At 39.5% G+C, this 27,976-nt stretch overlaps 2 protein-coding genes across 2 annotated transcripts in view; one reads left to right on the top strand and one right to left on the bottom strand.

Annotated features, from left to right (window-relative positions):
* CHRD (chordin) overlaps window positions 1-4,811 on the bottom strand; it is a 51,901-nt gene extending 47,090 nt beyond the window's left edge. Inside the window, exon 1 of the mRNA XM_072408396.1 lies at window positions 4,443-4,811. The gene's annotated coding sequence lies outside the window, so the exon portion shown is untranslated. The remainder of the gene's footprint in view (window positions 1-4,442) is intronic.
* Window positions 1,641-25,683, top strand: LOC140328635 (erythropoietin-like). Its single transcript, XM_072408397.1, has 4 exons — window positions 1,641-2,014; window positions 19,687-19,811; window positions 20,336-20,422; window positions 24,615-25,683. Exons 1-4 carry the CDS (start codon window positions 2,002-2,004, stop codon window positions 24,933-24,935), a joined length of 546 nt encoding a protein of 181 aa, XP_072264498.1. The 5' UTR covers window positions 1,641-2,001; the 3' UTR covers window positions 24,936-25,683.
* Window positions 25,684-27,976: the final 2,293 nt, after the last annotated feature.

The raw sequence follows: 27,976 nt of genomic DNA, 5'->3' as shown, positions 1-27,976 counted from the left end.
GAATTCAGATCTTGAAAATATATGCTACATCTTAGTGTGCTATAGAGCCCTTAGGAAACAGGATTCATCTTATTCTTTCATCTACTGGCTAAATACCAGTGGCAAAATTATTTACCCCCTCCAGAGCAAATTATATAGCTTGTTTTGTGTGAATAGGATGACTTTAGTGACTTTAAAGGACTGTGGAGCATTAATTGACCTCGTACCTTTAGGGGATGTGATTTAACTTATACTAAAAGAACTAAAGAACTAAATACTAAAGCCCTAAAGAACTAAGGGACTCACTCCTCTATAACCCACCAGACTCCCTGCTCCATCCAATAATGCCAGGGCACCTCAGTCACCCACTTTACCCCTCCCTACAACGGCCACCTCAACCTGCAATAATACCAGGGCACCTCAGTCACCACTTTACGCTTCCCTACATTGCCACCTCACCCTGCAATAATACCAGGGCACCTCAGTCTGCAATAATACCAGGGCACCTCAGTCACCCCCTTTACCCTTCCCTACATTGCCACCTCACCCTGCAATAATACCAGGGCACCTCAGTCACCCACTTTACGCTTCCCTACATTGCCACCTCACCCTGCAATAATACCAGGGCACCTCAGTCACCCACTTTACCCTTCCCTACAAAAGCCTACTTTGCACAGTTAGTTTTCCAGGATCCATTGCTAACCAAAAATGCTAGTGTTAATAAAGGCCTGTGCAGGCCCCTCCATGATGTGGGGTCCACCTGGCTATCTCCCCAGAGCCTACACCTGTATCCTGGCTCCCTTTAACACCTGGCTGCTGACTTCTGCAGCTGGCTTACTTTTGTACCTGGCTCCCTTTAACACCTGGCTGCTTTTCGTATCTGGCTCCCTTAAACACCTGGTTGCCTTTACACCTGGCTGCCTTTGGTACTTGGCTCCCTTTAACACCTTGCTCCTTTTAACACCTGGCTCCACTTTGTACCATAAATGCCAATAAGGGCCTACCAAAGAGTATGAGAAATTTTTGTAAATGCCAAACGCCTGTTTCTTTTTGATTTTAACTTTTTTGCAAGGCTTTTATCTGAGTTTGAAGGCTGTAAAAAATTCTTACAAATGTCATTCAAAAACAGAGGTGTGAACATAACGTATTTGTGTGATGGAGTCCTAAAATGCATAAAACAGAAAAAAACACTGTGGCTATTATTTTTTTTTAATTACTGACTACTACTACTACTCCTTATTTCCAGCCTTTGCTTGCTGTGGTGGTGGACAACATGGGTTTACTTATTTGGAACCAAAATTATATACTACTCTATGACCTGTAGTTATGTCCTTGCAGGGTAATGAAACTTGTCAAATAAAATTACAAGTTAAATTTGTAGGCTCGTTATTCATTATATTATTGCAATATTAAGTTTGACTGACTGGCAGCTCTGGTGTCAACTGGTAATGTTATTTACATTGACACCTAATGATAATTGTTAGCACAGCAAAAAGGTGCACCTGTACCATGCATTCTATAACAATAGTAGAGTTTAATGTGTTGCAAAGTCTTCTTTCCTCCTTCCGTTCCTCCCCCATGTCTTGACAGCAGGAATGTCTCTAAGATAAGTTCTCTGTCACACATTGGACCATGTTCTCATTTTGCCCAGCTCCCTGACATCTCTCAGAACAACAGGATGTGAATGTTTCTGGTCCTTGGCAGGGAGTGAAAATCATGTTTGCTTCTTTTCTCTTTTTTTACATAAGACACTGATGCTAAGACATTAGCCTATTTCTTATCATATTTAGCATCCTCGCAGTTGTCAGAGTTATCATTTGTTTTTTTTTAGTCTAATACCTTTGGAACATTTTGATAATTGTAGTCAAGCCTTCTCAATGTCTCCATTTTGACCATAATTCATATCTTCCACCCAGTCTCTATCTATAACAATTCTTTGCTTGCTGTATAAATGGACCTGCAACATGGAAATTTGTGCTTCCAACAACACTACAATGGAGACCATATAGGATCTGGCTGGGAATGGATATAAATAGTAAGTACTTTAAAGTTTTAAAGATTTAAAGCTACTCCTGTATTTCTTTTATCATCCACTTAACAGTACTTAGTTGCTTAATATATGATAAATGTCTACAATGTACTTGTTTGATTGCAGTGTATATTTATTAGGTATTATATATAGGAATACATAAGTGGAGTATTCTTCATGTATTCCTGATGCAGGATAAGCAGCTCAGTATAAACATGTCCTCTGAACCTCATTAAAATCCAGATAGATTGTATTAAAACTCAGTGCCATAGCCACAATGTTAATTAGACGTACTACACCCCACAGACATTTAAGGCATATCTGACCAATTCCTTGGTGTACCTAACCCTGAAGTAGCCATTGATATGTCACATGTTGCAGCAAGTAATAATAGTAAAGCCATTTAATAAAACTGAATTTCTGCTTACACACTTTACACTACACAAGCACATATAAGATAACTATACATACAGGAATGGAATCTGATATCTAAATAACAAATAACAGTTTCTGTCTGTTAAAAATAGGGCACAATGAGCATTCTTTTTCTTAATATTCATCATTAAAACAAAGCATCAGTAATGTTTCTTAAAAATAAGGCCCAATGTTATGCGTGAACAGTAGGTCCAAGGATTACTATTGGGCATAGTAAACCTGTGCCCAAATAGGAGCGACTAAAAGATTTTTCCAACATAATTAGAGTTGTTGCTGCCTCATATCTACGCAGTAAAAATATTTTAAAACTGGTTAACAACATTAAAATAATACATATTTTTTTGTAAAATAATGATGCTGGCATTGGGCTATTACTTTGGCACAAATGAGTGCATGTCTACAGGCTTTAGTAATGGAAATTAAACTCTGAGTAGGTCACATACATTATTTCAACTGCATATGGCACGCTGACTGGAAAAAGGAAATAGCTGTTTTCCACTAGTCAGGTTAGAAAAATGAAAGTAATATCTGGCTTACTGCTATGTCTAAAAAAATGAGCAGATAAGAGAAATTCATTGAAGGGTTTATATACTTTAACCCTTCCAAATGCTAATGCTTTTTCTTTTCAGTTTTTCCAAAAAAAAAAAAGAAAATGCCATAATTTGCTTGCTCAAGTCGGCACATTTACAGTGCAGTTAAACATGAGCACTTCTTTTTGCCAATGCACATGTTCATGTTTTATTTGTGTGGAGGTACTATTTGAAATTATTGGCAACACACATATCTGATTAATCCAAATTAGGGTAATTGTGATAAAATGCATATTTTATCACATGCTACTGCAACACAGAAGATGCAACCTAAATGACCAGCCAGCACCAGTAGTCAATTGTAGGCATAGGGACTTTTATTCATCTTTTGGTATAACATCTTTCAAATGCTGACGTATGCAACACAGTATTCAGCATATGGGTAAATTTACAACACTTCAAAATGTACAATGTCTGAAGATTACTTCAGAGGGGGAAAAAATACTGTTATTACTTTAGATTTAGAGAAAGGCAAAAGCCCACTCCACTAAACAACTATAAAGTATGTGTTGAGGTTTTTGTAAAATTTTACTCCAAGTGCCAAACTCATAGAATAGATGTGGTCAGCTCAAGTGAGGCCCTTGGAAATGCCAAATGGTGTTCATAATATTTAGTGTAATGTACAGTATGTAAAAACATGAGAGACTGGACTGTTAATGAAAAACTTAGCCAAGTAAATAAAAAACCTTCAAGACTATAATGGAAGATCACAGGCTTCGGACAAAATATAGGTATGGTTGGAGAAGGAACATGCTGCAGGAGATAAAAAATAGAGACATATTACAAGAATATTACATGTCAAATGACTTTACAAATGAATGCTCCCATATTTGGTGCTCTCAGTAGCCCCCTATAAATCACTGACACAAAATAAGATATTGTTCATAGCAAGATCAAGGTATAATAGAACAGCAAAATTATTAAACCAAACAATTTAGTCAACAGCAGCCGGTCTATAATACTGTAATATTTTTGTGAAATGTCCCTGCATAATCTCTGACTATTGGTTGCTGGGGCTCAAGGCCCATGTAAAAAGTACCAAAAGGCTGCATGTCACTCTTAGGCTACAGGTTGGACACTAAGATAGTAGAATTAAGGTGGAGTCAGCAGCTCTGGAAGGAGCTTTTTGCTTGGAACCTGTGACAGGTGGAAGGAGTCATCATATAACCTTGACTTGTGAACATCAATTTATTTCATTCATTAATTAGATTAGAGTTTTGGGGGTTTTTTTGCTTCTACTTAGGCAGCAGTATGACCACTGTAAGGCTATACTGCTGCTTTGTAACTCCATTCTTGTGTTTTTTTTTACCAGTTCTTTATATATTCCTTTATTATGTAACCAAATACATAAAAATACTAGTAATACACATATTAGATTCCCTTTAAGTTAGGCAGGATGTGTTACTCACAATAACTCTTCTTCTGTTCCAAGTCCGTAGCACAGTAGCCAGTTGAGGTCAATAGGAAGATAAACAGCTTCCGCTAAAAGGAAAGACAATAATTAGAAAAGAGGGCATTAGGAATTTCTTTACTTCAAATAGACGCTAATACCAAAATATAAAGATGAAACCATGTGGAAACTTGATTGACCAGGTATATAGCCAATTTATTAGGCATTCTGATTTTGGTGAATGTGGGATCCAAACGGAATGATATTTGGTGCAGATATTGAACATTTTTCCTATTTAATGTTATGATAATTGAAGGAATTGAAGAGCATATAAAAATATAAGAGAATATAAAAATATCTCACACCATGATGGTAACTGGTGATAGGAGGTGAGAGGTATAGGTATAGGGAAAGAGTGAATGTGGTAGGGGGAATGGGGGGGGGGGGGGGGGGGGGGGGTTGGAAGGAGAAGAAAGGAGAGCAAAGAAAAAAATGAAGTGTAATGAATGAGGTGTGTGTTGGGTTGGATTCCCCCATTCTATTTTCCTCACATTTGAAACTGATCCTGAGTGTGTATTTGGATTTGATGAGTGCAACTCACAACCCAATGCTTTCATTACACTGCTTTGTGGTCAATGATCTTTTATCTATACAAGTTTATTTATTACACCATGGAGCTTCAAATTTTTTTCCATACTCAAGCAAATTGTACTGTAGTTTCATGGAGGAATTCAATTTTAAGAAAGTGATATAGATGGAGAAGATGAAGCTTGGGGCAAATGGTTGTAAGCATCTGTCTTTAACGTGAAAAAGAAGCACTGAAGGATTCATGTTATTTGTAAGAAAGGGAGGTGATCCTTGGGGGCCCATTGTGCTGTATGTATTGATACATGTTGCATTAAAGCATTTCAATAATTTTAATTGGACTGTCAGTGCCCCGTAACACAAAAAATTATACACCTGCACTTTATTATATTTTTTTTTACTTTTTTATATTTTATTGACTTTAGGTAAATCAACCATAATTAACTATTACTTTTTTTAATTGTTATTTTTACATTGATAGTCCTTGTTAAGTTTGATTAAATATAATTTTCAACTTGTTACAACTCGAAAACAGTGTGCATCTAAACCATCGGTCGCCAAACTTTTGGACCTCAAAAACCACTAAATTTATAATTTTACTGTAAATCCTGTGAGCCATTATTATAAATTTTTTTAAAAAGATAAATATATTTGTAAGTTATTGATCTTCCTAATGGTGCCTGACAAGGACTGTGGAGGCTCTGATTCATTGATCAACTCACGGTTAAGTGAAGTATTACTATTTTTACTATTATCTATTATTATCATTATTTTTTGTTAGCTTTTTCTCACTCATTATTGCTTTATTTTATTTGAATCTCAGACCAAACCAAGAAATGACAGTTATCAAAGTAAAACTATTTGATGCCATTAAATATAACAGTTAAAAAAAATACACAGTTCAGGTCATACTTACCTAAACGAGCATCTGAGAAATAAACAAATAAAATAAAACAATCGGCTGAGAATTGGTATTCGCGGAGCAGGGTTACTGTTGTAATGGTCGAAACAATACTGAAGCGCACGGCTCGGCAACAGTTGCCTCATATAAGACAACACTGATGTCCTCCCTTATTTTTCCATCTCTAGTACAGTACGAAAGTTTAGTGCAATATAAAAGGTGAAAATTGTCATTCAGAACATAAGAAGTTATTAGAATTATTATTTTTGTTTTATTATTACATAAAACTTAAAATGTGAAAATAATGTCCAAATTTTTCTGTGGACCACCAGTTGGCGACTGCTCATTTAAACTGCCTCACGGGTTGTATCACTCACATTCACTGTACTGCCCCCATCCTCACAAATAAAATACAAGTTCGACACACAACAGGGAAACCTACTATACCTACCTAAAACTTTCCTGCTGTTGACCAATTTTTAAAGACTTATCTTCTGAAGAATCCTAATTCTTGTAATAAAATCTTAGCCTTGTCTCTAGTAAATTTGGGCCATGCCTTGCTCATTAAAATCCTGTTGCAGGCTAATTTACCACTATTTTCTATGATTTCTTTATTCTTGTAGTAAAAAATTAAAATGATCAATGATCATCAAAATACAGGATCATTTTCTTGGATTAGGTCAGAAATGCTGAATAAAACATAAGGAAGGATAAAATAGTAGGAAGGTTCAAATAAACTTACGAATGTAAAGCAATACAAATGTAACTTCTTTCTAAATATTTGATTCTGCCTTGCTGGTTTGTCTGAATCCTGCTCTGGTTGAATTCTATTCTAATTAGGTAGATCAGTAGCATTTCCTTTGCTCATCCTAATTCTGCCAGATGGGCTTTGGGACATCACTGCCATTCATTCTGTTCACCAGGAAAATAGAAATCTATTCCACAGCCAAATATGTTCTGCCAGTGCACACTGTCACTGAGACTGACCATGAAAATCATACTGTTCTGTAACACCATGTACAGCTTTAAGTAATTCCCCAAGTATGGTATGTAAAGTATTTGTGTAATTTGTTTGTAGCCCTTAAAGCTATACACAAAGACTTTTTGCTGCTTCCCAAAGAGTAACATTCATTTCAAAGAAACAACTGAGACTCTGACTAACTTGATCATTGTTGCCAATACCCAATGATTATTAACTGAAGAATAATTAACACAAAATATATCTAAAGGTAGATTTTAGAATAAACTGTAATCTTTATCTGGCAAAGAATAGGCTGCATGCAGACCAATTCAGAAAATAAATTGAAGGCACAGTAATGGCTTCCCTTGTGGCTTCAAAGGAGGAAATGACTCTTCCTGAATTTGTTCACTCTTTAAAAGTTGATATTTATCCAGCATTAGTTTGTCCTACTTAAAAAAACTAAAGCATTATGCTTTGTGTACATAGTGCTAACAGAAGCTTTGCTTGTTTTGAGTAATATGAATAAAAAGACCACAACTTTCGATCACTGTAAAGTTAAAAGTTTGAGAGGAAACAATCTGCTCTTGGTCATTGTTTCCTGGAAGAGAAATGGACAGGAAGTATAAGGGGTGGGGAAGAGCCGGCTTCCAGTAAAGTTTGTCACAGTTGCTTAGAGTGTCACATTCTTCACCTCAGCAGTCAGGCAGTGATTTGATAGTGGTATAGACAACGTGCATTTCCACTAGACACTACTGTGTAGGATTTTCACAGCTGTCTCAAGCGGAAATTACTTTTGGCATTCATTTCACTTTTCCTATTCTGTAGAACTAATTACATGAAAATGTGTGGATGTTGTTTAACAAATTAAGAGTTCCCTTTGCAGGTAGCATGTGCATTTTAATTTCTATTTCATTATTATGGGAAGGAATATAAATAAACATGATTGTAATGCACTATATTGTGTAATATGTTGATGTGAGATATATAAATCTGAAGCCCCCATCCAACAGTGCAGTCTGCCATTGCCTAACCCTTATACATGAGACTTGTGCAGCATCACAAATGTAAACTCAATTCAAAAAGCTAAAATACCAAAGAAACTTTGTCTCAAAAGTGACAGCTATTTCATTTATGTCCAATGAGTTTTTTAAACTACAATAAAATTGATAAAATAAAAATACTTGTGATTTGAAAATCTGTAGGTTTTTCTTTTAGTGATAGCAAGAAAAAAAGATCACATTTAAAATACCAGTGGTGTAGGCCAACTTTTTGTTAAAGATATGTTTTTTTGCAAGGCTTAGATCCACTGTTAATGGAAGGAAATTATATACAAAAATGGGACTTTAAAGACATATACTTAATAACAGATTTACATTTAAAATGCCAGCAACTGTGTTAAATATACATTAAAAAACACCAATTTTACATGTTAAAAGAAACAACTATTTTGGGGAGACCTGTGAGGGGCAATCCCAAAAGGTGGTGGAGGGGATCAAGGGAAAATCGTTGCTGGGTCACCTCTCCGATTAGTTTGTTAACTCTATCCCTATAGCTTTGTATAATGGGACAAAACCAGAAAATGTGCTCCAAAGTCCATGCTGGGACCCGCATCGCCAGCAAATAGGGTCCACAGCTGGAAACAGCCTGTGCAGCACATCTGGGGTGTGGTACCAAAATTTTGTATTGATTTTTTTAAAGAATGTGCATATTGAGCTTTTGTTTGCCACCTCCCAAAGTTCTAACCACTCATCCCTGTCTTGGATATGGCCTAAAATGGCCTCCCAAGTACCCATAAGTGCGAATATACCAGAAACCTACTGTGCAATTATGTGAAGAAGGCGATAAATGGAGGAAATAAGACCCTTGGCATAAGGACCATCAGCACAAATTCTCTGAAAAAGAGTAATTTCAGTAAATCTGGGCGATTCTTGAAGAGAAAGGACATAATTGCCTGATCTGCAAGTCTGCAAAAAAAGAGGTATGTAAAAGGTCAAATTTGTCCTGTAGTTCTGGAAAGGAGAGTAATCTCTTCTTCACCGGGTGTAAAATTATGGTTGCTACATATTTCTGGCTAGAATATCCGGCACTAAAGGGATTTGTATATTGGACGTAAGTACAGAGGCATGAGAGGAGAGACCATACTTAGATTTATATGCCCTCCATATATTCCTCATAAACACCAACGGGGAAAGCAGATCTCTGTCTGTTAATAACATGGAGAAACTCCATAACATCACATTAGGATGAAGTGTGGCAATCCAAGCTTCCTCCAACTCTCGGCATACACTGGGGGCGAACAACATAGTCCATGAGGACAAATAGCAAAGATGAGTCGCCACATAATATTTGACCGGGTCCGGGGCCCTGATTCGCCAGAATCTTAGAATAAATTTTAGGATCTGAATTCAGTAATGCTATGGGCCTATAATTAGTAAAATCCTTTGGATCCTTACCCTGTTTGGGTATTACAGTAATATGGGAGCATGACATAGAAGGGGGAATAGGTTTATCTTGTAGAAAATCGTTGAAAAAATCCACCAAATGAGGGAGTAAATTCGGCAAAAAGGTTTTGTAATATAAATACGGCAAACCGTCTAGACCAGGTGCTTTATGCAAAGGGAGATGAGAAATAACCTTTGAAATTTCCTCTTGGGTGATGGGGTTATTACGATGCTCCAAATGTCCCACCTTTAATTGGGGGTGATCAACTCAGCTAAATAGGAATCTTAGTTGGCTTGTAAAGTTGATCCCATGGAGCCCTGCGCCTGGTGCAGCATATGATAATTGGGTATATTATTGTTCAAACCAGGAAGCTATTTGGGATGGGTCATACCCTATTATCCCCTTCTTGTCTTTGATGGCCATGGGAGAAGACGTTTGTGCATCTCTTAGTTTGCCAAAAGCGTATCTGCCTTGTTGCCCTTATGATATTAAAGCTGTCTAGTTCATTGCATCATCCAGCTGACCCTCCTTAGCTCCAAGGCCCTCAATTTGGAGTGGAGGGAGGTCACCTCTTGCAGTAGGCCCAGCGACAGTCTACAAGTGAGCTTCTCCTTTGCAGTCCATAGTGCCTGTTCCGGTAAAAGTACCCTGCAGATTGGAATTCCTTTTAAGGTGGGAGCTCAAGCCCACACATTGACCCTTGACAACTGCCTTATGAGCCTCTCAGAGAGTGGAAGTATGCGTTACTGAACCCTTGTTTTCGTCAAAATAGTTTTGTATACCAGTAGTAGGGGACAATTTGGTTTCCATGTTTTTAAAGAAGGAAATCATTCATCCTCCAATGACAGACTCTAGTTTTAGAAGGAGCAAAAAGAACCTCCAAAGTGCTCAGGGCATGATCTGACCACAAAATAGGGTGGATATCAGCAGAAACACTATTTCTCAATAGTGGTAAATTAATAAAGAAGGTAAACAGCCCGATAGTGGGGTGCTGGATTCTCAATCCATCATATAGCTGATGTCGTCTGATAAGCTGCCTAAACTTAAAACGCTGCAGAACAATTGGAGGTGGAGGGGATGTAAACATGGACATCCTATCCTGAGTCGGGGAGAAGATAGAATGAACATCTCCCCCAACAATCAAATAAGTATGTATGATTTCCTCCACGAAGGCCAATGTCTTAGTAAGAAACTTAAACTGTCCCGTATTGAGGTAAATATTGCACATAGTGAAAGGGACACCTTGCAAGGTACCATGTCAAATAATGAATCTGCCCTCCGGGTCAATAATTGAGCGGATGAGGGAGAATTTAAAGGAATCCTTAATCAATATTGCAACCCCCGCTCGCTTTTTAAAGGGAGAGTTAGCCACATGAGCACCAGGGTAGTATTAGAAGCAAAGTTAAAAGTACGCAAACTATCAAAATGTGTCTCTTGCAGAAATATAACCTCTGTAGACTGATATTTAAATTCCCTGAGCGCCAATTTCCTCTTAGTGTTAGAGTTCAGTCCCGGCACATTGAGGGATAAAATTTTAGTAGCCATTAGGATCGAATTGAATGTTGCTTAGGCCCCCAGGGAGGGTAGCCGTAAACCTCCTGTAAGTGCACTTTTAAAGACAAGGAAATCGCCATGGAGGGAAGGGTGGGACTGGGCGGTTGGACGGGTACATTTAGAAAGGGACACACTTAAACAAAAAAGAAAAACACAAAAACAAGTACAATAAACCAAACTGATGTAGTCGCTGGTCAGCGACCGGGGGGTGTTTGTCACCCGTCGGTCCCTGTGCCTCTTCCAAGGCAGACAGGGAACAATCATACCTGGCAATTGCACCAACACTCTCAAAGGGATGGAGAACCCAGCGGTCTCCAGAACAATCACCAAACTGCCAGTGTAACATCATAAAACATTGCGGTCGGCACCGGCTGTTAAGCATTAAATTGGCCCCAAGAGAAGATCCCCCACAATGCCCAGCTAAACCAGGCCTGGCGTGAGACCCCCCCAAAGTATGACATTTTTTATGAGAATAAAAAACACTACAGCATAGAAAGGCAATACAGTGGATGTAGTGCAAATAGGGAATCAGCAATGACCTCCAACATGTCAGCATTGAATATAGGCAAAACAGCAGGTCAAGATAACAGCTGAGTAATACAAGAACAAATAACAGCACTCCCTTAGATAATCCACAAATTACAAACAGTATTGCCATTCAAATAATTCCTGAAAGGATAGAATCTACTGCAATGAACATGAGCAATAGAACAATTGTAGTGCAATCACAGGGACAACAAATTTTTCAAACCCTTGATTAAGCCCTTTTAGTCCAATTTACCATCCGTTAGGTCAGGGGTCAGCAAACTTTTTTGGCTACTAGGCCATTTTAGGAGGTCAAGAAGGCAAACTGACTACTGACTAGGCTGTATCTGACCTAAAGGCCGGAGTTTGCCTACCCCTACATTAGGTAATTAATATTTGATTTAAATCAGGGTTCTCTATAACTTCTCTAATCGGACAATAAACTCAAACCCACTCAGACTCTAACTCAGTATTGACATAATGACACGGAGCTTGCCAAAAAATAAATGTCCAAACTGGTGTGATCATTTTTAACTGTATACAGTTGACAATCGAAAATCCGACCATCGATAATCCGTTTCCTTCAGTTTTCAGGCATGAATTTCAGATCGCATTTTCAATACAGGGACTGTAGTACACAGTTTGGCCACTTTTTGATGGCGCTGTTCTACAGAAACAGCTGTTAGGTCTTGCTTGCTACACTAAATGCACATTGAGACGTCCCTGCTGCCTGCTCCCTGGAACTTTGCCAGATGACCACGGGTGCTGCGAGAGGAAAGCTGGCCTGTGTGTGAAGGTAAATATAACTTTCAAAAATCCGGCACTCCTCGGGTCTGGAGGTTGCCGGGTTTTAGAATGTCAACTGTATAACAAACAGTGTATACCATATACTAATATTGTTAGAATTTGATTTTAGAGAAGTTAAACAAATGATGACAAAAAGACAGCATCCTATTTTTATGCCTACGCAAAACCTACTATAAATATACACACGCATACAGCAAGTACCTAAACAAGGGCATTAAAGGCAAGGTCAGTAATATTAAAGGAAATCAGCAGATTTTCTATCTGTAAAAAAAACTACATAGACTTCTACATGTACCTATATTTCTAAAAGATTTTTTCTTTTTTTTATGATTCAGGCATTTTCACCTATATGGTGTGTCTACATTTCTTAATTGTTCTTCTAATTTTTCCCTGTAACTTGGACCATCAAGTTACAGGTGGAAAAAAGTAGCTGTTTTTACACCCATGGTGCAGGTATTGTCTATAGCAGGCATGGGGCAAACTACGGCCCCCAGGCCATATACGGCCCAATAGGAATATTTATCCGGCCAGTTGAACTCTTTCTCTACTTCAGCGGCTCCGCTAAAGTAGATCCGCGGTTCTGGCTGGTGCCCCCCGAGTGGGGTCAGGAGGACCCCACAGGGGGGCCACACCAGCCAGAGCCACGGGCCATGTCACCTGTATAAATCCCGGGCTGGGGGAAGTGGGAGGAACAACCCACCCACTATCCCATCGCAGGCTCAGATCAACGATGGGAGAGTGGGTGGAGCTATGCCATCATGATGTCGTGTTCAGTGACAACCGTCTCGGCGCTCCACCCATCTGATCCTGGCCCAGCCCATCTGGCAAATTTTAGAACCCATTGTGGCCCCTGAGTCAAAAAGTTTGCCCACCCCTGTTGTACACTATTCTCCCGATTCCTGTACCAAAAACTCTGTGTTGTATGGTATACTCCTGATCTTTGCACTGTACATGCTATGTTGTATATTTTACTCCTGACCTTTTCACTACATGTGCAATGTTGTATGTTATACCACTAATTCCTGTAGCGTATTCAGTATATTGTATGTTATATTCACATATTCACATTTCTGCACTGTATACGCTCTGTTGTACAATATACACTTGACCCCTGGCAAAAAGTGGCTGAAAGAAGCTGGAGGACATAAGCAACACTAAGGTGCAAAAAAAGCTACTTTTTTTTTTTTAAGAAAACGGTGATTGTTTGTTATGTTTTAGTAAATTAACCACCTGGGCGTTACACTGATGTCTAGATTTCTGTACAGACGACACCCGACGCTGGAGAGGGAGATCGACGCTCGAGGACAACGCTGGAACATGGACCCGACGCTGGATGAGCACAGCAGGACCAGGCAAGTGAGATTTTAATATGGTGAGAAAAGTAAGGGGTTATCGATAATTGCAACTTTTTTTTGCACGGAAAAGTACGGGCTTAACGGTTGGGAGGTTAAAGACAGTCTAGTTAGATTTCTACTAGAATTCTACTTTAACTTCTACTTATTGACAGCGTCAACAGCATACACGTATGCCAAAAGAATGCGTTAATAACGTATGCTTTTATAGGAATATTCCAAATTTCACTCACCATTGTATTATTATTATTATTATTATTATTATTATTAATAATATTAATAACAACAATATTAATAATAATAATAATAATAGACAGTATTTTTATAGCTCCAACATCTTACGCAGGGTTGTACATTAAATAGGGGATGCAAATCACAGACAGATACAGACAGTGACAGGAGGAGGAGAGGACCCTGCCCCGAAGACCTTACAATCTAGGAGGGAAGTATCACACAACAGGATTTGTTATCTTTTGTCAGATAAAATGCCAAATTAAATCTTTTTTAAATGTAAACAAACAAGTTTGCAGATGAGACACTCTTTGAAGTGAACTTGGTAGAAATGATTAATGATTTTGCCTATGCCCTAAACAGACACGCATATCTCTTTTTCACAACCTACAACAATTCCTTTCTGTAGTGAGTACATCACTCTGTTCAGATCCTGGGAATTGCCAAAGTCCCTGACTTGTGACCTTCCATGCCGGCTATATCTTGGCTGTCTCTGATAAAAATGCTGCAGTTTTTCTTTGGTTGGTGGTTTTGGAAGCCATTGGAATGCAACCTTTTCTAGCTATCTGATTGGCATAAATGACTGAATAAATATACAACTGGGAAAAGTTATTTACTAATCTAATTATGTCTTTAGGAAGATACCTGCATTGGTGTCAAAAAAAAAAAAAAAAAACACAACTGTCCTTTTTAGACTGTGGTAGTAGCCAAAAAAATGTATCACAAGAATAAACAAATTAATTTAAAACCAGGACTGAAAAAAAGATATTTGATAGAAGATGCCTGTGCATATATTTCAATTGCTGCTCAAGCACCCCAACAAGAGAAAACCAAGGACACTCTTAGATAAAACTCAACTATGGTATAGAGCAGTGGTGGCCAAATTTTTCAGACCCACAGATCACTAAATTTACCGGACCGCGGATGTGCGGGGAGCCTGGTGTCACTCAAAGAAACTTCCCCAATAGTGATGTCCAGAGACACAACCCGCCCACTTCCCTGAGCCTGCGTTCCGTACTAGGAACATGGTGGCTCCACCAAAATTTTCTCGCAGACCACCGGTTTAGAGAATTGGGCCTGACTCTACTAATTGCCCTTCCACAATTCACTACTGGTCCCTTTGTGTACTATGTGTACTCACTGGACAACGTTGAAGGGCAGACCGGAAAGCAGCTTTATATAACAAAGTGGAGATTTGCAAAATTTCTAGAAAAATAATCTAGGCAACCTCCTTATAGTAAGCTGCCATTGCAAAAGCAGCTTTGTAGTCTCAGGGGAGGTATAAAGCTGAGAATGGCTCATTATCGCTCCCAGGAAAACGTGGATTTGGTCATGCCATCTTGGCTCCTTTACTTAGCTTTGCTAAATAAATCAAAGCCTTGGATTTTCAGACACCATAAATATACTGCATATCTACCTAAACTGCCATCCTGTATAACAACAGTGTGCTGCTTAATATTATTTGTAAGTTATTGTAAGGATTGCAAAATCAATAGGGGAAAAAGAAACAGTTACCCGGAACTCACCAGTTTAAAGGCACCATTAGAAGTTTTTTTGATCTTCTAATAGACTTCCTGCTATGTAGGAACAGCAGCATCAAACCATGTCTCCTGTACAAAAAAAAGAACCTGCCCACTATCCCATTGCAGGCTCAGATCTGCGATAGGAGAGTGGGGGAGGTTATGCCATCATGACATCATGTTGACACCCATCTTGGTGCTCCATCCATCTGATCCTGGCCCGACCCCTCTGCCAAATTTTGGAACCCTTTGTGGCCCCCGAGTCAAAAAGTTTGCCCACCCCTGGTCTATAGTCATCATTTAAAAAGCCACCCCAAAAATGGCATGCTGAGTGAGTGCATGTAAAAGAATCAAGCATTATTTTTTGTATTTAATATACAATCCTCTTCTTGGAGTCCATTGAGATATAGAGGAACTTTTACCTTTAGGTATTACTACTGGCTACAGGAGGATTGAACAATGACAGAGGACAGCCTCTCCCATTACCAGCCAGCAGTACAGGGGGATGATGATAAACACAAAAGGTTGGGACCTAAGTCCCTTAAGGTATAGTGAGTAAAACAAACCCTATTTTCTTTCTTGTGCAATGAGGGACATACTTTCAACTTTGCAATGTACAAAAGAATTCCAACTGTGAGGTGGGTAACAGCAATCAAATGCTAACAAGTCTAAAAAGAACATAAAAAATTGGGACTCTCTTTTATTTCAAAACGCTAACAATAGGACCTAACAAATAAAGCTGGGAGTCTAAATCATTCACATCGTAGAATTTAAATGACGTGAACAGAAGCCCAAGTAGCAGTCTTGTAAATTTGAGAAGTAGAAGCTGGATGGCATAAATACAGTAAAGCACTTACACATCCGGTAAATGTGCCCTGACAGGAAAGGTGGAGTCTGATCTTTGAAACCATAAACTTGAAGGAAGGTCTGTCTATCTGCCACCTTTAAACAATTTTATTAGAAGTCAGACCTCCCATGAGAAGTCCATCAAGAATTTCAAAAAGGGAATCAGTTATCCTGAAGGACATTGTGGTTCAGAAACTGCCTTAGAAAATAAAAAGCTATTTGCCTTTACATCACATTATACTTACATGAAACCAAAAATAATCAGATTAGTTTAGATACTCTCATAACAGAGGTGATGGAAACAGAAGATACTACCTCGAAGGTAAGAATAGAGAGACGAAGGTGGGGTAGTTCTTTTAGCGGTTTCAGAAGTGTAAAGAGAAATAAATTTAAAACCCTTTTAATAAGAAGGGGATGAACAGGAGGAGCCACATGGGAAATCCAACTAAGGTCTTAATAAAGGAGTAAGAGGCCAACAGTTTCTAAAGTAAGAGAGAATTATTATTAATATTATCATTAATAAACAGGATTTATATAGCCCCAACATATTACGCAGTGCTGTACATTAAATTGGGGTTGCCAATGACAGATGAATACAAACAGTGACACAGGAGGAGAGGACCTTGCCCCAAAGAGCTTGCAATCTAGGAGGTGGAAATCGTAACACACAAAAGGAGGGGAGATATGTAGTGGTAGGAAGTAGTGATGGTTTCAAAAGACAGAAGAAGATGGGTAGGTAAGTTTTAAAAAAAATGGGTTTTGAGTGCCCTTTTAAATGAGCAGAAAGTGGGAGCAAGCCGAATATGACGAGGAAGACCATTCCAGAGAGTTGGGGCAGCTCTATAAAAGTCTTGGAGCCATGCGTGTGATGAGGTTATGAGTGAGGAAGCCAGTAGTAGGTCATTGGAGGAGCAAAGAGAGCAGCTAGGGGAGTATTTTTTTACCAGATCAGAAAGGTATGTGGGACAATAACTGTGGAAGGATTTGAAGGCAAAGCACAGAAGCTTGAATTTGATTCTAAGGTGAAATGGAACCCAAAGAAGAGAACTACAAAGATATGCAGCAGAAGATGAGCATTTGGAAGGATGGATGTGTCTGGCTGCAGCATTCATGATGGATTGTAGCGGAGAGAGTCGGGTTAGTGGAATACCAGAGAGGAGGAGGTTACAGTAGTCCAGATGAGAGATGATAAGAGCGTGTACAAGTGTACGAGTTTGGTGGTCTCTGTGGACAGGTAGGGGCGTATTTTGGAGCTAATGCGCAGGCGAAAGTGACAGGACCTGGAAATGTTCTGAATATGGGGGGAAAATAGAGAGCAGAACAACGTGCCTGAGGGGAGGGACGAATGACAGTGTTGTTAACTGTTAGGAATATGTCAGGGGGAGATGTGGAATTCGGGGGGGGGGGGGGTAGATGAGGAGTTCTGTTTTATTCAGGATGAATTTCAAAAACCTGTCCGACATCCATGATGAGATGGCCGACAGGTGGCATGAAACCTTGTCAAGGACTGAGGGAGACAAGTCAAGGGTGGACAGATAGATTTGATAGGTTGAAGGTAATAAGGTTGTGATCAGAAAGTGGAAATGGCGAGTTGTCAAGGAGGGTAAGGTTGCAGAGTTTGGAAAATACCAGGTCTAAGGTGTGTCCAGCGATGTGTGTGGGGCCATTTATGTTCTGTGTGAGTCCAAGGGAGGAGGTAATGGAGAGCAGTTTGGCTGAGAAAGGATGGTTGGGCTCATCCACTGCAACAATAAAGTCCTCGAGGATGAGGGCGGGCAGGTCATGGGAAAGAATGTGTGGGACCCAAGAGGCAAAGTTATCCAAAAATTGTGATACTGGACCTGGGGGGCAGTAGACAACAGCAACAATGAGGGCTAGGGGGCAGAAAAGATAGATGGAGTGGACTTTAAAAAAGATGAAAATGAGAAAGGGTGGGGTAGGGAGGACTCTGTATGTATAGCATAGCCAAAGATGTGACCTTTTTTAGCACTGAGGGTCAAATCCTCACCTGTGTGCAGGTAGTAATCCCCTTTACCTGGAGACAAACCTATCCAGTTTGATGTTGGGTCTGGAAGTTTGGAGGTTCATGTCTGACGTCCCCTTCTTGCCACACAGGCTCTTGAACACCATTGCATATAGGAACCATTATTTTGGGTAGAAATTGTTGGCTATCTGCATGTCATCTGTCTCCACCTGTACACAGCTGACAGAGCTGGAATGTGAAGTTAAGTTAAAAAGAACTTTCCTGACTACAGAGTCAAACCAGGCATGTTATGGTCCTAATATGTATTTGGAAAATGTAAACAGATTGTCGAGTTGAAATTAGGCTATATAAAAGAATATATCAAACAACATATGTTTTTGTCTAAATGACCCAAAACAGCACTAATGAAAGCAGCAGACTGGACTTCAAGCTTTAAAGTGATCAGAAAGAAATTGCAAAACAGCTTTTCTATGTTTTTGTGCCTTGTACATAGGTATTAGGGCATATAAATGCAGGTGGAAAATATGTTTTAGTACATTTTGGGCTTAGTCCAAATACATGGACCTAAAAACACACACTTTAAAACAAAGAATAAAAAAAAAGTATCAGTAGATTTATTAAAGGCAATTAAAGCAATTTTGTATTTAAATGTTAACAAAAAGCTATGTTAACGGTCTAGGTAGATAAATAAAAAGTCTATAAGAAAAATGCATTTCTTTATTTTGTGCTCATCCACAGGACAATATATTCACTTCATTTCAACTCCCTGTTGCTGTTTGATAAGGAGATCCTATTTGCATTCTCCTCACAAAGTTCAAATTGTAGTTTATGCAGAGATATGGACTCTCCTTGTAGGACAATGGTGGAGGCTATCTTAGCACTGTTATATGCAGTAAGTCAAATGTTACTTTGGAGAATGTCCAAAAAAGGATTCTTCATAAACAAAAGATAATACATTGGAGAAAGCTTTCTTATTTTACAAAAGACTTACTGCTTCATAGGGTAATAATATATATATGTCTGTAAATACTGCCAAACCTCAACGACATTTTCACAAACCACTTATCTAACTTACCTATTGTTTTCCAGGAAAAACCTTAAGCCGCATACACACCTGCAATAATAGTCGTTGGAAAGGATCTTTCACGATCCTTTCCAACGACTAGCATGGCACGATGCATGAATGAGCTCTGTACATACAGCACCATTCTGCTCTATGGGGAGGGGAGGGGGAGAACGATGAAGCAGCACCCTGCTTCGTGTTCTCCCCCCATCCTTGCTTTAGGATCGTTAGTCGTCCATCATTGGTGGATCCGCCATGACGGTCATTCGGATAATAGACACCTAGCGTTGTACACACGCCAGATTCTCGCCCAATATCGGCCCTGAGCCCATTATCGGGCAAGAACCATTGGACATGTGTACGTAGCTTAAGTAGAAGCACTGGCACAAAAAAGATAAATTACAACTATACTCCCACTATACTCCCACTCTACTGGGAGCAATGTGAATGAAAGAACTATAAACTTATGATCATGTGAATTTATTTCCTTAGGAGTTTATCTTCTGATTATTCTCATTTTGAGCCCTGACATGAGCAGGATGACTTCAAGAATAATGTGTGACCATCGGATCATACTTGTCTATGTGAACCGCACCAGGTCTATGGAGAGCATGGTGGTAAGGAAAGGCTTAATAACACTGCTATATGTTAACTGTGTTAAAAAGAATTTTATCCTAAACTGTATATTTAATAATTTTTAACCTAAATTGATTCCTAAATGCCACTGATTTCTAAATTCACTTCATATAGCTAGGCCGCACAAGGCCTTATGCATTGCTAGACAGTATGTTTGCCATAGATGACTGTAATTACAACTTTGTATGAACATACTTATAAAGTCCTGGGTGTCAGCTACTCTAGGTACTTCACTGATCATTGCTAAGCATATATAACCAGATCGACAACTTGGCTGCAGAAAAGAAGGGTTTATTCCCTTTTAATGTAAATATTTATTTGTGAGCCTTTCATATGTAAATGACTTGGCTTTACATACACATTAGATTATTATGTTTTTAAACTGATGATAATTTCAGCAGAAAGGACATATTTATGAAAATATATATGGGCATAATATATATTATTCACATGTTTTTTTATTTCTGGGATAGTAAAACCAAATCTGAATCTTACTTCCCCTCAGGCACAATGCAGAGAACAAGCCACACTACTGGATCCAATCACTCTTCCAAGCGTTGAAGTCAGAATAATAGAGTGGCAAAATATGACAGTAAGTAACATTATTGAGAAAAGTTACCAAAAACATTTGGAATGTTTCTGGTTCTGCTAAAATGTTTATTTTTGGCATGGACATTGTAAACTATTTTTCTAAATGTTAAAGATGTTTCTGATTATTTGTTGATTCTATCTATTGCAAAACTTTTGGGTGAGCTAACAGAACTGGAACTTGATACAATTCAAGAGGAGCTGAAAGTCTGATAAAGGTGCATTTTATACTTCATCGAGCAAAAGCCAATATTTTTTGTTCTGCCTGCACAAATGCTATAAAACAATATCTGATATAAAGATATGCAAATGCTACCCAGTTCGTCTGCTAATCACAGGAGCGCTTAGCTATAAATCTGCTTACCAAGCATTGGCACCTTCAAAAACTAAACATTCATTTCTAATGCACATGGGCAAAGTGTCACACTCGGGAAGACAGGGCCACTGGGGGGCGCTACGGCTTGCACAAAGGTGGTGTGAGCCCTGGGAAGGGCCAAGGCGCAGCGTCTAAGCAGTAACCAGGTTTTCTCCAGAGGCTCTGATGATGAGGATGTTACTGCCAGGTTGTGGTCCTTGGGCACACCAAGGTGGGCAATAAGAAACACGGTACCAAATTATGAAGCAGAAGGATAGTCGAGGAAGGCCGGGGTCGAGGCAGGCAGCAAGCAAGAGAGGTCAGGTCACACAACAGGGGTCAAATACTAGGGATCCAGGAGACAGACACCAGTGACTCGGGGGCCACTGCAGACACAGGGAACACAGGAGAGACTGGAAGCAACAGGAGGCACAGGTGACACAGGAATATCCACAGAATGAGGGGTAATGCTGGAGCTGGACAGAGGAAACACTGAATTAGCCAACAGGTGTACAGCAACTAGCTCAAGAGAACTAGGGGCTCAGCACCAGTGGAGACACGTTGCACAAACGGTGCAGTGTGTGAGCTAGCTAAATTAGCCAGGGATGGTTAAGAATCCATTTTCTAATTGGCCAGCGGCTTGGATGGAATTGATAAAGCTTGGAAACAGAGGCACACCCAGAGTCTGCATGTGCAGGAGAGAGGCGTCTGCGCCGTAGTGAGGAAGAGGTAAGTGTGACAATACCCCCCCCATACCACCACCTTTTACGGAACCTACTCACCCGCCGGGATCCAGATTTGGCAAGAAGAGGTGCCGACACATCTGTAGCTGAAACCCACAATCTCTTCTAAGGCCAAAACCTTTCTAATCAATTAGGTTCATTAGCCTTTTTCGAGTAGCCAGCAGAGAGCGACTAGAAAAGCGGTTCAGGACCAACGGCTTAAGCAAAGACACATGGAAGGCATTGGGCAGCTTGAGCAGTGAGGGAAGATGTAACTTGTAACAAACTGGGTTAACCTTGGCAGAAATGGCATAAGACCTGATGTAACGAGGAGCAAACTTCAGAGAAAGCACCTTGCAACAAATGTTCCATGTGGAGAGCCAGACTTTATCTCCAGGTTGGAGAAGATGCGGCTTACGGTGACGCCGATCAGCAAATGTCAGCTTGAATAATTTTCTCCGTCTGTCCATTAGTCTTAGGCTGAGGAGAAGTCTGCAGAGATGCCCAGGGATCTGCAAAAGCCTTTCCAAAAACATGAGGTAAATTGCACCCCACAAACTATATGCGTGGGCATAACATGAAGCCTAAAAATGTCACGAATGAAGATTGGCACCAACGCAGCTGCTGATGGTAAAGCTGGAAGGGGAACCAGGTTTGAAGGTATTTAGAAAACTCAAAACGGAAAAAAAAGAACAAAGACCAACTAGCTTGCCGAGGGTAGTGGTCTGTGAAAATAGTGACCTTGTGATGAGATCCCTCCAAAAGATAGCAGCATTCTTTCAGAGCGAGTTTGATGGCTAGCAGCTCCCTGTCTCCAATGGAGTAATTCTTCTCTGCTGGTGAGAGTTTCCAGGAAAAGAACACACATGGGCATCGAGCTCCACTGGGGGCCTGGAAAAGAATAGCTCCCACTCCGACTGAGGAGGCATCAACTTCTATTGAGAAGGGCTTGGAAACATCTGACCTAATCAGAGCTGGATCAGAAAGAAGGGCTTTCTCCAAGGAATGAAAGGTCTCAATAGCCTCAGAGGGCCAGTTCTTAGGGTCAGCAACCTTTCAGGTTAGTGCAGTGTTAGGCGCAACCGGCATGAAGTAATTTTGGAAAAATTGCCGCTAGTAGTTGGTAAAACCCAGGAAACACTTTGTAGCCTTAAAACTGCGTGGTAGCGGCCAGTTAGAGATAGCTGTAACCTTCTCCGGATCCATAGAGAGACATCCTTAGAAACAATGTAACCCAGGAAGGGCACCTGGGGGCATTTGAACAGGTACCTCTCTGCCTTAGCGTAGAGTGGATTGTCTCTGAGTCTCTGTAAGACAAGACGGACATGCAGTCTGTGGGTAGGCAAATCAGGAGAGAAAATAAAAATGTCATCCAAATAGACAACACCACAGATGTATAGAAGGTCACAAAATACTTTGTTGACAAAATGTTGGAAGACAGCCGGGGCATTACAGAGACCGAAGAGCATCACCAAATATTCATAATGCCCATCTCTGGTATTAAACGTGGTTTTCCATTCATCCCCCTCCTTGATCTGAATTAGGTTGTAGGCCGCTCAGAGGTCCAGTTTGGTGAGGATCTGGGCATCACGGAGACGGTCAACAGTGATAAGCGGCAGTGGATAGCGGTTTTTAATAGTGATGGCATTCAAACCTTGGTAATCAATACAAGAATGAATGTGAGTCCTATCCTTCTTTTGGACAAAGAAAAAGCCTGCGCCAGCTGGGGTAGAGGACTTACGTATAAATCCTCTCTGAAAATTCTCCTGGATGTATTCACTCATAGCCTTGGTCTCCAGAAGACTGAGGGGGTATACCCGACCTCTGGGAGGTGTGGAATTATGTATGAGGTCTATCGCACAGTCATAAGAGCGATGGGGAGGATGTTGCTCGGGCTTGCATTTGAAGAAGACATCCTGGAAGTCCTTGTACTGGATTGGGATGGATGGAGCCAACGTGGAGAGGGCAAGAGGCTTGAGAGGTTTGAGCTTGGTCAAACACAGAGAGTGACAGGAAGGACCCCAAGCCAATACCTCTGAAATAGACCAATCTAGCACTGGAGAGTGTTGTTAAAGCAATGGAAGTCCCAGGATGAATGCAGATGAGGCCTGGGGAAGAACAAGGAAGGTTATGGTCTCCTGATGTAGCACACCTACCAACATTTGCATGGGCAAGGTTTGGAAGCAGATAAGTCTGCAGGGGACAATGGTACCATCCATTGCAGAGATATGCAGGAGTTGAGTGAGTGGATTTATAGGCCAGGCACACTCCTTGACAAGAGTAGCAGAAATTAAATTGCCTGCTGCCCTTCAGGGCATATGTTCATTTGTTCAGGGACGTCTTGTGGTGGAGCTGAATTGGTATTGAGGGACACAGGGAGAAAGGAGAAACAGGGGGGACTGGAGATTCCAGAGGCCACTAAAATGATGGAGCTAGTCTTGGGAAGAAGGCCTTGCGGGAGCGAGATTTCTCCTGGAAACGTATATCAATCTGGGAGATCAGGTCATCTAGAGCCAACTCATCCTTATTGCGATTAGAAAGGCCCTGCCAGAAGGTAGCGTGGAGGGCCTCGTCGTTTCCACGGTAAGTGACTCTTGGGGGAGAGACAGGGGAGTGCTGGCTGCTGAGGAGGCCAGAGCGGGTTTATCAAAAACCCTCCTAAAAAGGCTCAGGAAAACTTTAATGATACAGGTGACCGGATCCTTTCTTTCCCAGAGCGGAGACGCTCACGCCAAGGCTACTCCTGAAAGCAGGGATATTACGTACGCCACTTTTGCTCAGTCAGTGGGAAAGCTTTATGGCTGAAGCTCAAAATGTTGAGTCCCAAAGTGAGAACTGCCCTAATGCGCAGGAGAGAGGCGTCTGTGCCGTAGTGAGGAAGAGGTAAGTGTGACACAAAGAATGAATACTTTTCCCTTAAATATTTACCATGGTAAAAGAAAATATGATCTCATGGGCTAGGGTTAGTCTCAAAATTTTTATAACTAGCATGCAGATTTCTCAGATCTGTTTAACTGTATATGAATATTGATTTTATTTAACTACTAACTACTACTGATGATTTTCATAAGGTATTGTACTAAATATGCCATTTATATCCTTTCTCTTACATTTTGCAGGCAGATCAACAGGGGACTGAGGTCCTCTCACATCTGAAACATATTCTGAATGTTACACAAACAATAAAGACTGCGGATTGTTTTTCCAAACAGCTAAAGAAACTAAGGCACAGTGTAAGAGAGATTCAAGGTCTTGTACATAAAGCATGGAGGTATGCAAACAACAACACCAATCCTAATCCAGAAGCAAATGATGGTTCACACCTTTTAGCATCCAGCAACTCTTCAGACATCACAGACATCTTTCACAGGTTTTACAAACTTCTACAGGGTAAAGTGACTTTTTTTATGCAGACCCTCAGGGAAGGCAACTGCAGATGATTGCAAGCACACCAAATACAATACTAGAACCTGGATATGTAAAGATACCTGTATGAAATCTGCTGATTGGAAGTAACTTAGAGACAAAAAATTTTGAACTGCTCAAAAGTATACCTACTTACATCCTCAACATAACGTATGCAGTTTAACCTCAAGTGAACATTATTGTCTTTAAAGAACCTTAACTTATATCAAATGAATATGAACCGCGGCTTATTTATTAAGGCCCCATATCTCATAACAAGAAATGGCATAGACTGGCTAAAGTCACTTGCACTGAAAAAGCATTTTGTGATATTAGGATGGTATGAATTCACACTAATAACAATTGTGATACTAACAACCAATACAGAAAATGGTTGCTAGCATTATGCATAGTGGTTAACTGAGATAACCAGAAATTTCTAGTTCCGTGTTGAACAATCTGGAATTTTACAGAAACCGCTTATTAAAGGATTGAATTCTGCAATTACAGAGAAACTTTGTATAAATGCATGGCACTGGTGATCTTACAGATTTAATGCTATGGTTGTGTTAGCCAGATACAACCACTACAATGTCATGCAGTCAGTTGTGTTCAGGAAGACTATGGTGTGACATATCAAGCATTTGAAGATGACATATATTTAATAAGAAGACTTAAGTTATTATTACATGCCAAAAAAGTGGATTTGCTGTGATATAAATGTGGTTTTGCTGTGATTTGGTTTTTATTGTTTTGTAGTGTAAAGTAAATTTCTGTCAGTGAGCGTTGCCTTTTTTTACACTCCTTGAATGTGAAGGTAACAAATTAAAATGGTTTAAATAAAAAAAAACAATCAGTACTATAAATTAAATGAGTGCATAAATCCACATGCAATAGCGAGTAACTAATTGTTCGGCTTTAACTGCATTTAGGGTTTAGGGGATAAACCTATAAGAGATACAAACACTGATAAGAGAACAAAGGAGTATACTAATGTGACAAGAATGGGATGATGTAGGGGTTATGGAATGGTTAAATGGAACTGGTGGGTGAGGTTCAAAAATAAAACAAGAACAACTGAGAGTTATTCAACTTAGAAACTAAGTACGGGGTACACTGACCATCGGTATCTGTAGGTTGTGAAAAGGAGACTACAATGACTGCAGCTGTGGTGAGAGATGGTAATGGATTTTGGAAAGTGAAAAACATACTTAATGTTGAAGGTAGATGGAGAAAGAACATTGTGATGAGAAATATCTACAGAAAGCCTGGTTGAGATATAAACATAAACTGGTGACTGGGTTACTATTTACTATATTTTAGCATACTGTTGTGCCCTGGTTTCATTGACATCATTTTTTTTTTGTCAAACACACTATATGCCTCGTTGAGATACATTCTACTTGATAGTGTACACCAACTTGATATTGTGCAAATATAATGTTAGTAAATAGAATGCAGTGATACCTATACACCACCCTAAAACCACCTGTCTAAACTTTCCTGTTATTCTAAAGCACAAAACTGTTACCATATAAAGATTAAAACTTATTACCTTTTATAAAATTTAAAGGAATTGTATTAATGAAATGCTGAAAGGGTAACAGAAGAACTAATTTAAAGTTAAAAAGAATATTGTGTTGAGAAGTAAAATGAGGGAAAAGCAAGACCAAGAAAGAATGAATTCTGAAAGTTGTGCCCAAAAAGGGCAGACAGAGGGCAAAGGACTGGTTACCAATATAGCCTGCAGTCTTTCTGTAACTGACTTACAATACCTTGTTTTGCATTGTTTCTCTAGTTGGAGTTGTCTATCTTGGTAGACTTTGGGCTTTGAATACCTGTGAGCAAAACAATAGCGAAATCTCCACACGTTACTCCACATCTCCATATAAAAATTAAAGTTTTTTCAGGGTACTACTAACGTTTCTAATTTTCCCCATACCATAGCAAATACTAACTTTAAAACTGAACTCCAAGACTGGCACTAGACAGTGGCCAACCATGTATGTATGACCTATTCAACAAATAATCATTTCTGTATACTGAACAATTTTCTATGAACATGTAAGTTTTCATCCGGCATATAGAGAAATCAGACAGTAACAACTACAGTTTTTTCCAGTGCCTACGAATTTTGGAGTAGTCATCAAAACCGGGATACAACTGTAATCTTCCAATAAGGTCACTTTTTTCCATGTGTTTCAAAATATTTCCTTCTAAATGGGATACATATAGCATAAAAAAGGATGGGATTTAACAATTCCCCACTCAGAAACATTACCTGACTTCAGAAAAATAAGAATGGCTATACACAGGACAACTTTTCAGCCATGTTAGCTGTTGTCCTTACAGTACTGAAATGATCTGTAGTGCCAAATATGTTAAGATTATTTTGTCCATAATGCTCCTCTATTTAGCTTCTTTACAAGAGACAAAAAAAAAAATTGTGTGGGTTTACGAAAAAAAAAAATGCTAACAGTGCCAATCATAAAGTAAAAAAATCTCCCAGACATAATACTTTTATTCCACAGCAGGTTGATTCCTTCATCCCCTTGGTTACCTTTTATACTTGTTGAACTGTAGCTAATATTAAAGTTAAAATGGCAAGTTAATAGCTTAAAAAATATTACAAATATGGGTAACAATTATCATGGAATGATAGCACTTTCAGAAATAAATTACCTCATAGACATGAGAACATTAGAATGTCCTCAGGATGGTTAAACATCCACACAGTTCTGTACACATAATTTTGAATGCCTAGTGCAGACAGTGGGGGCAGTTATTTATTATGTTACACAAGGGAGCACCTACCAGGAACACTGATCAGAAAACACATTTATAAGGGTTTAGCTTTCTTCAATAATTTCCTTAATTGCTGCTCTAAAGTAACACTGTAATAGAAGAAGACCTGCCCCCGACCACTCCTTATATGATTAGGAAAGTAGGACATTAGAATGCAAATAAAACAATCACTAAAAGAAATCAGATTTAAATTCTTTATGAAAGCATATCCTTAGCTTCACTTGCTACTTCCCTTCCAGCGTAATTCCATTCGCCACTTTGCTCTTTGCAA

Source organism: Pyxicephalus adspersus, chromosome 4 (genome assembly GCF_032062135.1).
Source record: "Pyxicephalus adspersus chromosome 4, UCB_Pads_2.0, whole genome shotgun sequence".
NCBI lineage: Eukaryota > Metazoa > Chordata > Amphibia > Anura > Pyxicephalidae > Pyxicephalus > Pyxicephalus adspersus.
Note: the sequence above shows the minus strand (reverse complement) of the source record. Positions and strands in the feature narration are given on the sequence as shown.

Coding starts and splice junctions, on each gene's coding strand:
- LOC140328635 (XM_072408397.1), top strand. Junction 19,812..20,335: donor GGTCTATGGAGAGCATGGTG/GTAAGGAAAGGC, acceptor ACTTCCCCTCAG/GCACAATGCAGAGAACAAGC. Junction 20,423..24,614: donor TAGAGTGGCAAAATATGACA/GTAAGTAACATT, acceptor TACATTTTGCAG/GCAGATCAACAGGGGACTGA.